General features: G+C 34.0%; 1 protein-coding gene across 2 annotated transcripts in view; it reads right to left on the bottom strand.

Moving 5' to 3' along the window:
- The window catches only part of ARHGAP29 (Rho GTPase activating protein 29), a 70,499-nt gene that overhangs the window by 38,378 nt on the left and 19,236 nt on the right, over window positions 1-12,885 (bottom strand). The window contains exons 1-4 of one of the 2 annotated variants that reach the window (XM_055339984.1): window positions 11,632-11,675; window positions 9,891-10,015; window positions 2,303-2,399; window positions 1,872-1,944 (exon numbers count right to left, since the gene is read on the bottom strand). In XM_055339984.1, coding sequence (XP_055195959.1) covers window positions 1,872-1,928 — 57 coding nt within the window. In that variant the 5' untranslated portion in view covers window positions 1,929-1,944; window positions 2,303-2,399; window positions 9,891-10,015; window positions 11,632-11,675. Of the gene's footprint in view, window positions 1-1,871; window positions 1,945-2,302; window positions 2,400-9,890; window positions 10,016-11,631; window positions 11,767-12,885 lie in introns of those variants that run through there. The other variant, XM_055339983.1, reaches the window with a different exon arrangement.

Genomic DNA, 12,885 nt, shown 5'->3' on the forward strand with positions numbered 1-12,885 from the left:
AATTATGAGATCTTAAACAAATTTGATCTATTTGGTTGGGCAATACAGACTATGCAGGGATTCAATGCAAAAGGATCAAGGAGTCCAGCTCTATCACTCAGCAGCTGTATGACACTAGGCTATATATTTACACTTACTTAACTTTGGTTTGCCCTTCTGTAAAATGGGGATAAGAACACTTTGACAAGGCTATTTTAAGGAAATGATATAGACTTAGTGCAGGGCATGGTATATAACAAAAGCTATTAAACAAATGGCAACTATTATTTAAAGTATTTTTCAAAATTCTTCATCCAAGTAATTTTATTTGTAGTATTATATCATCATGGACTTTTAAAGCTCAATCTCTATGGTTAATTAAAAACTGCAAAAAGGAAAATAAGGTGCAAAAGAGAAAAAGGAAAAAGTATTTTCCTATTAAGAATTAGAGAAGGGACACCTGGGTTGCTAATCAATTAAGTGTCTGCCTTCAGCTCAGGTCATGATCCCAGAGTCCTGAGATCAAGCCCCAAGTCAGGATCCCTGTGGAGCAGGGAGCCTGCTTCTCCTTCTTCCCACTGCTTGTCCTCTCTCTTGTCATGTCTCTCTCTCACATAAATAAAATCTTAAAAAAAAAAGACCTAGTGTAATACGTGTACATAATAGAGCCAACAGGAACAGGAAATATGATTCACACCTAAAATTTTAATTCTTCAGAGCCTTGTCACACAGACATAATGTTATAGCTTCCGAATTAGTAATATGTTTGAAAAGATAAAATTGAATAAATATAAATGATAGCAAAATATTTAAGGATCTTAAAATTCTTCATTATTACTATCCTTGATTCATTGATGGATGACTTTAGAAATAGTCAATTGCTTTAATATTATAGTACATAAAACAAAGGCCTCAATTAGTCATTCATATTTTGTATCACTTTAAGAAAGACCTGCAGTTTTTATATTATTTTGAAATAACACAAACACTTGGCATATTTCCAAGTATTTGCTGAAGTCCCTCTGGATCTGAATATCCTTAAAAAAGAAATAACTGACATAGGTCCCCACTGAAATTTTTAAAAATACCTTGCATTTGGTGAAAAACTTTTAGTCTAAAAATATTACTACTATAAATCTCTAAAACAATATTCTACAAATATTCTTCATGTTCTATTATTTCATAGCAATTTTTCTTTAAATTAGGAATGGGGGGGTGGTATCTGTGTGGCTCAATCGGTTAAGCAACCGCCATTGGCTCAGGTAATACATAATCCCAGGGTCCTGGGATGGAGATCTGTTTGGCTGGGCTCCCTGCTCAGTGGGGAGTCTGCTTCTCCTGCCTCTGCCTCTCTCTGCCTGCTGCTGGTGCTCTCTTAAGTAAATAAATAAAATCTTAAAAAAAATAATAAATTAGAAATTGGAACTGCAATCCTCTGACATACTGCTCTTAGGGAGAATTAAGACCCACAGTCTATTAATATGTGTTTCATGGTAACAAACTATAGGATGTGTGAAAAGATTAACACCTTCCTTCTTTACTTCTTGAGTTATTTTTCTAAGTTTCTACCAGTTTTTAAGAACTGTGACAATATCAGGAGAGAGAAATTGTTAAGAATTACTTACTAAAATTTTGGACCATATGACATATAGATTCATTACATAAGACACCATAAAACTATCAGATATATTGTTTTAAAATGAATGCTCCACTTAGTATAATTAAATTTTAGCTCCAGAAATTGACCATAAATTATACTTAAAATGAACTGATTGATCTATTTTTCTCAGTCAACTCAAAATCTATCAAAGACTAATACTGAGATTAAGATCAGGAAATTATTGAAATGTTAAAAATATTAAAGTATCTACTTTCACACAAACTTGGCCTACCTTACTTTCCCGAGAAACAGGCAATCGCAATAATGAATCATTGCCTACATCTCCCATAAGGAAGTTTGTCAGGCTATCCAGGGAAGTTTAAAAAAAAAGAAATAAGAAATAAAAAGACAAGTCATTACATTGCTCTGTCACAGGCTTAACATTCAATATGTCATCTAGAATAAATTTTTAAAAAGAAAAACCTTAGAAATAAATTCCTAGGAATCTGTTCACATAAACCACATAGTCACCTGCAAATGGATGTTGCTTTGGAACAGCTATACAAATACTACTAAATTTACTAACAATAATGAATGTATTTTTTCCAGTGGTATGATATTTTATATTGATTAGTACTTTACTTTCCATATATCTACTGAATTATGTGACATGGTCTGAGATACCCAGGCCCAAATTTCTTTAAATGACAGTTGTCTACTTACATATTTCCAAAGGTAAAGGCCAAGGTCTCAATGGAAGAAAACACTTCTCTGAAGAGATCGTTTTTGTTTTCTTCATTAACTTCTGTGAAGTTCACAGCTACAGGGAAAGGTTGGTTACAATAAATGAGAAGAAAATATTTTAAACTAGGTTTATACGAAGTCATTTAATCTCTTAAAAATTCACCCTTACTTATAGAAGCATTAGAAGATTAAGCAATTGAAAAGCCTAATACGCAAAATGAAAAAGATGTTCAAGTTCTTTATTAAAGAAATCATACAAAAGAATCAGCTTGCATAAAGTGGCCGGCATTCCAAACTTACTACTCCATGCATTACATAATTTGACACATCTAAAAAGTGACGCAATGTGAAATCAATCCGTCTCAGAGTCACAGAGTCCATGTTACATCAGACCTCTCATTAAGAGCACTCTGTGCAATTTTTTCTTGCTTATTGCCTTATAGCATTTGCTAAAATAGTTGAATGCACTGTGGCTCACTTTAGTCAAATGAGCTATATTTTTCACGATGCATTACCAATAACTGAAGTCATACATACATTTGACATAGCAAAATCCTATATACAAAGCATATCACATAAACACCCAATGCCTTAGAACATTTAAATTCCTATTTATTTACAGCCTTATTTCTTACAGGCTTTTGGGCTCTGAGGTCCATGTTAATGGATTTATATTGTGGTCTCTCGTTTGCCGTAGAGATATTCTAACATTTTGCATTTTGCTAAAGCAAATTGTGTAGCATAACTGAAAAAGTTTTTTATTGTGACTTCTTCTCTATGTGCCTTTGTGAAAAGCCCAGATACAATTTACCAAACAAAATCTGAAGGTGGAATTGGCCATTTTTTTCAAGTAACCCTTTCTACCCACAAAGTAAGTTTTGGGAACAAATGGCTCCTTGTATCCTATCCTCCCTAGGAATCTAAGGTAGAGAGACCAAGTGAAGAGCAAGCCATTCTTTGCTTAAAACCAGCTGTTCTGAAGTTTGGGTGCACAGCAGAATTACCTAGGGAGTTTTAAAAACAAAAATCTGGATCCTACCACCAAAAATTGAAGATTTCACAGGTCCAGAGAGCACAGGTATTTGTTTAAAGGCTCTCCCAGGTGATTTTAGTGTATATCTAGGGTTGAAAATGCTTGCTGGATAGCAAGGATTCCTAGGCAAGGAGGAATGAAACCTCAAGCCTCTAACCCTCATGAAATTACAATCCAGCTTTTATATGGGTAAGTCTTTGTAGATATGAGGGGCTAAGGGCCACATCTTTCATCAAATTCTTCTAAGTATCCCTGATATAAACAAAAAGAAAACTTTTAAGAATCGCCATAAATAGTTTTAAAACTATTTTTGGACTTCTGCTCTGGCCAAGATGGAAAAATAGGTTTACACTTCTGCCTGAGACAACCAAAAGAAACTCATACAAATATATCTAACAAAAATTTTCAAGACATTGGCTATAAGGCAAGAAAAGACAAGAATCTTGACAGGTTAGAAATGAACATGGTAAGTTCTACAACAACCCCAGCTTACTGTCTAACATCACACAGAGTAGATTTCCCAGCAAAAGAAACTACTACCGATAAAAATCATTTCATAATAATGGAGTCAATTTATTAAGAGGACCTAACAATTCTATACGTTTATGCACCTAATAAACAACTTCGAAATGCACGAAGCAAAACCTAATAGAACCACAATGAGAGTTTCAATAACCCTCTCTCAATAATTGACACAACATGTAGATAGGAAATCAGTAAGATTACGGAAGACTTCAACAATACTATCAGCCTCCTCTACCAGATGGACATTTGTAGAACACTCCATCCAGTAATAGCAGGGCTCATGTCTTTTCAAGTATACACTGAATATTTGCCAAGATAGACCATATTATAAAACAAGTCAAATTGATTTTAAAAGGATTCAAATCAGGCAAAATATGTTTTGTGACTAGAGAGAATGAAATTAGAAATCATGGAAAGATCTCTGGAAAATCCCCAGATACCAGGAAACTAAATAACACACTTCTAAATAACCCATGGGTTAAAGAAGAAAAAGGGAAATTAGAAAGTGTTTTTGAACACAATGAAAATGAAAACACCACATACCAAATTGGTGAAAGGAGGCCACAGGCAGGTGCAGAAAGAAGAGAGTACCAAGAAGCACAGGTTGTCTGGATTGGAATAGTTTCACAAGGGTTTTTATGTCAAAATTGATGAAACTGTATCATTTAAATAGATGTACTTTATTGTACACCAATTATACCTCGACAAAGCTGTTTTAAAAATCTCACTGGGAACTAAAGCTTAAATAGTAATTTATAATGTCTAGTTAAAACAACTTATAACCAGCAAAAAATGTAAAGCCTACTTATATTTTCTAACCTTAACCTGTTAGACTTTAAAAGAAAAAAAAAACCTTATCACACTACCCCAAATTCTATAATTATTCTTACTCTTTCTACCTATAAATATTTCTTTCATAGCACTACACATGACTGGGAGATTTAAAAAGTAGTCATTGGGATAGCAAAAAAAAATATTTGAATCATCTTTCTTCTTCATCCTTGCTTAAATGAGGTTACAGTCATCGAATGAAAATTACTATTATTGCCCTTGCCCCCAATTCAAAACAGCCCTATATTCCTAATACCTTTTCTCTTTTTTGCTTCTGCTCAGTGTTTCAAAGAAAAGCCTCTGGCTTCTTTCCAGTAATAATTCTTCCCGCACTCCTGCATTCTCCAAACCCTATGCCACTTCCCTCCATAGATTTATTATTTCCCACTCAATAGACATTTTTTCTTATGCTAATATACTTAAATCTTTCCTTTGTGAAAAAACTTTCATTTTACCATATTTCTTCTTAAAGCTATCATCCAATTTAATAGTTTTTTTGTTTTTGTTTTTTTATTGCCAAACCTCTACAAATAGGTTATGACTAAATTCACCAGGATTTGGAGTTTCATCCAGTCTAATGGTTATCAGAGGTTGAAAAACTTTGTGAAAAGGGGAAGATAGTAAATATTTTAGACTTTTTCAGACCACATGGTATGTTGCAACTATTCAACTCTGCCGAAAAGGAACCATACATAAATGAATGACACGGTGATACATAAAGAATAAGACTGGCTGTGCTCTGATAAAACTTTATTTACAAAAATAGGCAGCAGGCCAGATTTGGCCCACCAGAAATAGTTTGCTTAGCCTGGTTAAGCAGATGGGTTCCAAAGCCAGTCTGTCTAGGTTAAATCCTAACTCTGTCTCCTACTAGGAACTTAATGTAACTGCTCTGTGCCTCAGTCTCCTCATTTATAAAGTGGGGACAACAATATGTATTTTGAGACTGTTATAAAAACTGAATGAATTTAGAACAGAGCTTGTTACAAAGAAAATGCTCAATGAATGTTAGTTATTATTTTCACTCAAAACCACCAAACAACACTGCCAACAAAAACCTATTAGTCAAACTTGGAGGCCTTTTTTCTTCTAAGTTTGCATCCCACTTGTGCACTCTACAACTCCAGCTCTACCACTTAATATATATGCAGCCTTGGACAAACCTCTCTATGTCCCAGCTTCCTTAGTGCAAAATAGAAGTTGACAGAATAATAGTTACTAACCTGAAAAATTTGCTGTGAGGATTAATGGGATAATCCATGTAGAGTTTAACAGTGTCTGGCATACAGTAAATACTTGCTTAATAATGCCTGCTATTATCACTACAAATATTCACCACTTTCTTCCATCTTGAAGTATCCTGCACTCTTAGAAGCAACGAGTTACAGTAACTAGAAGAAGTAGGGCTTCAGAGTTTCAGACCTGAGTTCGAATCTAACCTCCTAACACTTCCTGTATTATTCTGGAAGTATCACCTCACTGCAATTTCTTTATCTGTAAAATGGCGTATTATTGAAAGAAACGATTGAGAAAACAAATGTAAAGCACCTAGAATACAGTGTTTGATAGGTAGTAACATGAATGCATGCTCATGTGCTGTGTATCTATTGACAATTTTACTTTATGCAGTTGTTCCCACCCAGCCTGGGGTTCTCTTTGGCTTTCTTCTCTATACATTACCCCACAGAACCTTACCCACTTTCATGCCTTTGAAGGAAATGAATCCTTGAACTACCTGTCCAGTTCTAACCTCTGAGCTCCAGATCCACATTTCCAATGCCCTGTTTGATATATTCCTTCTCCACCCATGATCTATCCATTACAACCTCAAAATGTCCTAATTGAACCCACTCCCTCCCTTCTACTCTGTTCTGCAAACTTACTCTTTTCCATACATTCTTTAGCTCATTATCTTTCCTTTCAAAATGCCTCTAAAATATTTTCTCTTCCTTTCTATTCCCACTGCCATTTCGTTCAAAAGGCCACATTTTACCTGTAGTCTGGATTATTTAACTATCTGCTAATTGGTGTCTCTGTCTCCACGCTCTTCTCCCTATTAGCCATTCTTCAAAATTGGATCAAAATTTTGCTCAAGGTTTAAAGAATTACCTCCCTTGGGCTCTCTATTAAATCACAACAATAAGCGCTAACACACTTTTAGTATCTCTTTAAGAAATCACACAAATAGCTTTCATACATTCCATCTATTAGTGAGTTTCGAACTTTTTTGACCACAACCTTCAGTAAGAAATACATATATCATGACCAAATATACCATATACATAACAGTTATTAGTTATTTAAGACCTATGAAGTTTCAAAGCATCCTTAGATCTTATAGAATGAATGTTGCATTCTGATTTTTCTTTTCTATTCTTCACAATCTACTAGTGTAATGTCATAAATCAGGGCCCACAGTTTGCAAACTAGAGTTAAAAGATATAACGTAGGCAAATTTTCACCACAGGCCTTGGGGAAAAAACAAACAAAAAGCAGTAAGACTTACAAAATGAAAACTTTAAGTAGCTTCTAAGAAACACAAAAATAACTGAGGAAATGAAATGCATACTATATTCTCAGAAATGCTAAATATGTAACTTCTCTTTAATTTATAAATTTAAGTTTACAAATTTTACTCATCATCCTCAAAACACCAATAGATACTTTTTTGGAACTAGATAAGCCAATTCAAAAGTCCTGAGGGAAAAATAAAATCTTAAACAAAAGGAGTAACAGAAAGAGCTACCCCTACCAGATACTAAAACATACTATACTACTACAATAAAGATAGTGTAGTATTGGCACATGACTAAACAAATCAATGGAACAGAATAAGGTCCAAAATAGATATAAATGACAGTTTAGCATATTTATGATAAAAATGGCATTTTAGATCAGTGAGGAAAAGATGAATTATTTGATAAATAAGTTAGACATGTAGACATTGCAGAACATATCAAGGACTTAAAGTTAATAAATGACATCATGAAAACATTAAATGAAAACACACTGGAGAATGCTATTATAATCTCAGAATGGGAAAGTCCTTAATACCTAAAATCCAAGAAGCATACAAAAGACTGATAAATTTAAATGTAAAAATAAAATGTCATAAGCAAATCAAAAGATAAAGAAAATTTACAACTTGTATCGAAGATTAAGAGTTAATTTCACTTACACAGAGTTTCTACAAATCAGTACTAGAAAAAAAAGACTGACTATCAAAAACAAAGTGTGTAAAGGGACAATTCACATAAAAGAATGTACAAATGGCTCTAAAACATATGAAAAGATACTCAACTGCACGCAAAATGAGGGAAATGCAAATCAATCTACACTGAGATGCCAATTTTTACTATCAGACTGGGTAACAAAGCTTGGTAACCAGTTCTGTTGGCAAAGATACAGTAAAATCAGCCTTTTCAGTGCTGCTATCAGAACCACAGAACCACTGCAGAGGGTATTTAGCGATATAAAAAATATAAATACAAATGAACATGGCTATTCATCGAAGCATTATTTGTAACAGAAAGAAAAATGCAAATAATCCAAATATCCACTAGTGAACTGGTTAAATAAATTATAGCACATGAGCGTAACAGATAACCTTGCAGCTTTGAAAAAAATAGAACTCACAACAAAAGAATTAAGGAACCCTTTATATATAGAACATAAGTTAGAATAATGAGCAAGGAGCAGAATGCTACCAATTTGTGTAAAGAGGAGAGAAAAAAAAAAGAACATATGTTGCTTATATATGCATAATATGTCTCTAGAAAGATACACAAAAAACCAGTAATAGTTGCTGCTTATCTAGGTAAAGGGTAACAAAGCATCTGAGCTAGGAAAGACACTTCACTTTTATGCCATTTGCATCCTAAACCATTTCAAACTATTGCCTATTAAAAAATTAAGTCTTTAAAACAGAAAGACATCATGAGGCTTCTACAATTTTATTTTATTTATTTATTTTTTGGCTTCTACAATTTTAGATGCATAATTAAAGCTTGTTTTTCTTGTCAATTTTTAAATATAGGTTAAAATACAGATCATGAAAAGCCTCAATAAATGGTCGTATTAAATTACAAATAAGATTGACCAAAATAATTGTAAATAGTGAAAACACAAATACTTAAGTACATAATAAATTACTAAGTGCTGAAGATGTCTTTTATCTACTTCAAAAGTAAGCTGTATCTCTCTTACCATATTGCAAATATTTTGTCAGACTGAACTTCCTGCGTGGAAATAGGAGGAGACACAGGAAATACAAATCACTACTAGAATGAATGGGGAAAAGCTTTTTCTTTTAAAGTTCTTAATTTAATTTAAAGCTTTCAAATTTTCTTTTAAAGTTATCAAAAGGTAAATTCCAAGGTAAAAATTAGAAGAGTCAAAGATTTCAATTTTATTCCAATGCATTTATTATGCATAGGAAGTAGACAGACATTATGCATTCATACCTGTAGTAGCACAAACAAGATTATACCTCCCTGACTCTAGTTATTCGGTATATATATATATATATTTTTATATGTCGTGGCATATTTGCCAAATGCATCAGCAGTTAAGATGTCCAAAGCAAGTCATGTCATTTTTTTTTTAAACATGTAAACAGGGCTTTAAGACACAAAATGATCTCCATACTCCTGACAGCTTTCTGATCCTAAAGTACAACAGCTTTTTTTCTTTAAGTTTCCCTCTTTAAAACACAAATAAAAATGCACTTCTACAGGTTTTCTGAAAATATTAAGAGAGACAGCCTACGTGAACATCTAGATTGCCATAGAATAGAGATTCAAAAACGGTTTCTACCTCTACCTTGCTTTTCCAGGGTTTGAAAATTAAGTTATCATTAGAAGAAAAAACTAAATAAGCTCTAATTTGACCTCAATTTTTCAGATCACTGAATATTTATTATTATTAAACTCGCTTCACTTAGATGTCCTCAACATTAAGAGTAAGGAAGAAAGGTTTTATTTAAAAACATAAACTTACACCAAGGAAAAGACAATTTCTTAAATTTTCTAGTTTCATGGAGTTTCACAGAAACAGAGTAAGTTTAGGAACAACAAAGTAATCTTTTAAGTTTCACCCAACACAAAAGTAAAATCTTAACAATAATCCCAAAGGTAAAGACAGCCACAGTGGGAGATAATATTCAAAAGATAGCTTTACCTCAAAGGAGAAAAGATCTCCAAGGCAGCTGTGAGGCCACTTTCTTCAAGTCTGTTTCTGGAATGTGGACACCAACTATACACAGGCACACTCCTTCCCCAGGACATCCTGACTGCACACAATAGCTACTGACAACAATTGAATGAACTGTGGTCGCTATTTCCAAGCATGGAAATTTTACTATCTATAGACGCAAATTTCCCTATCTAAGTCAAGTTAAATGGCACTTATAAACAGTCTATTTAAAAACAAATTTGGTTACTAAGCACATTCTAAAAAATCACAACAGAACTATCCATTTTTCCCACTTAAAGCCATCTACATGTTTTTCAGTATTTGACATACGGGAAAAAAAAGAGAGAGAGAGAACCACACAAACACAGTAAGTCTATGTCAAAAAGCAGAGGAAGTGGTTCTCAGGTGTATGGACCATTATTTTATTAACAACACTATTTTCTCCCCCTGCCTCATCGCTTGACACTTGCCCTTTGCCTTCTCTAGATAGGAGTTTTTTCCAAATCCATCGTGTTCTTCACATCCAGATTTCTTACACAAGTGCTCTGCATCACAATCCCCAACCTACCCTAACCCAGGAAATGCCCACCTGACCTTTGAGACTCAGAATAGGTAATTCCCCTCCCCAAAGAATCCTTTCCTTTCCTTATTCAACCCATGGTGTGAGTCACTTTCTAGTTACAGTGCTTGAATTCCGATTACTTATCAGCGACATTTAACATTGGCGATCACAACTTAGAACCTTGAGCTTTTAAAATTTCATGACATCTTCTTCAAACCATCTATTCTTAGGTGTTTCCCAGGCTCCTCTATTTTTTCTCTGTTCCTGGGATCTCATACTCCACCTACATTTACTCTGCATACTCCGAGTTGGTGCCGTCTTGTTCCATTACCACATATATACCAACAGCTCTCAAGTTCTCATCTTCAACTCCAAACTTCACATTAATCCTCAACATTTAACCTGTCCTAGGCTTCATCAAACCAACATTGAACCCCTTTTCTATAACAACTATGTTCCACCTCTACCACACTCCAGCTTCTTAGATCAGACTGTCACCCCACACCCAGCCCCTTATTTCTAATGATCTCTGGCTCAACTCCCTGCCTCATTCTTCTCAAATACTCCCTTCGCCCTCAATCCTCCTTATACACTGCAGTCTGGAATAACAGATTCTAATAAAATAATTTTGGATGGCAAGTTACTTCATTAGAGGACAACTCCCAATTCTTGATACTTTAGTACATGTAATATACATATATGTGTGTATATTCATATGTAATTTTAGTTTCATTTTTTTTTTCACATTAAAAAAAGTTCGATTTAAGTCTTTTTCTCTATTTGGCCCCCTTCTTTAAGCAGAGTCACTACAAATGACAATTTTCCAGCACCAACTGTCCTCACAAAACAAAGACATTTTTACACTAAAAACCTACTTCAAAAGAGCATGTACTCTTTCAAAAAACTCAAAAATTTTAAATGCCAGTTATTTAGTTTATTTCAGTTACTATTTTTAAACTGCGTCCTGCCAGATGAAGTTTTAATTTTTGAAAGGAAGAGAGTTTCAGGTGTGATCTAGTGGGAATATCAACATATCAAAGTATACATAATTCCTATTGATATATACCAGTGCCATATGGGGAGGTGGGACGATAGTCATTATAGACCAAATATTACTTAGATGCTTTTCCCCCACACCAACCCACTTTTATACATCTTTCTTACCTTTTACTTTTGCAGTAAGCATTTCTGCAGCATTATGAAGATCAACAGAATTGAGGTTCTGATGTTTATTCATTACAGATTTTAAAACACGAAGAAGTTCGTCCAGACGTATATGAATGACTTCTTTAAAACAGTCTTAAAGGAAAAAAAAATATATTTGTTTCCTCAACTAAGTTTCAGGAATGCAAACTATGTAAGTCCATTTTGAAGCACACTTCAAGAAGCAGTAGACTCACAATTTTTGCCTACTATATGTTCACTTGTATTTTCACCATTGCAATTATTTATACGGCCTTCAAAAAAATCTATAATAATTTTAAAGTCAGCAAGGATTTCACAGTTATGGTCAATTGAGCCCTATATTTTTCAGTTTTCCCAGTTTAAATATGCTTTCAAGATTGTGCCTTCCTTTCCAGTCCCTCCCTGTCTACTCCCAGGCTGCTCCACTCATTTATACCGACTTTAGTCAGATACCAGCATATGGGATTTTATAACTCCGGAAATAAGGTGGCTATATACTTTATCATCCAAACCAAAAAGCTCTAATCAAGTGAAAAGAGGAGTGCTACTCCTCCCACCAGCACAACAGGCATATTCCTGGATCACCATCCTAGGTAAATAAAAAAGTATAAACACCTTGACTTTAAAATTCCACTAGTAGTCCTCGAAAAGACAATTACCTTAAATACAACACTCTGATGTTATTTTTCTTTCTGTAACCTTACATATAGCATTAGTGTTTCATAATAGTTAACATTTGTTAAATGCTTCCTATGTGGTAGGCACTGTTAAAAGCACTTAAAAGATAATATTCTATTAACTTTCACATCAATCTTATTAGAGAGGTAAATTTAAAATATCCATTATACAGATGAGAAAATTGAGGCACACCTAAGTTTACCAATCTACTAAACTATGGGGCCAGAATTTGAACTCAAGGGAATATATTTCTAGAAACCATGCTCTTAATGTTACACTGCCTCCCCCACAATAGATTGAAAAACAAACAAAAACCATTTTTTTGGGACCTCTGGATGGCTCAGTGGTTGGGTCAGGTCGTGATCCTGGGATCCAGGATCGAGTCCCGCATTGGGCTCCCTGCAGGGAGCCTGCTTCTCTCTCTGTCTGTGTCTCATGAATAGATAAATAAATCTTAAAAAAAAATTTTTTTTTAAATAGAGTGTCAGCTTATAATTATACAATTAATTTTTTTCAGAAATGTTGAAAAGATAACCATTAGAAAGAAAAAGTCTT

Source organism: Nyctereutes procyonoides, unplaced genomic scaffold (genome assembly GCF_905146905.1).
Source record: "Nyctereutes procyonoides isolate TBG_1078 unplaced genomic scaffold, NYPRO_anot_genome, whole genome shotgun sequence".
NCBI lineage: Eukaryota > Metazoa > Chordata > Mammalia > Carnivora > Canidae > Nyctereutes > Nyctereutes procyonoides.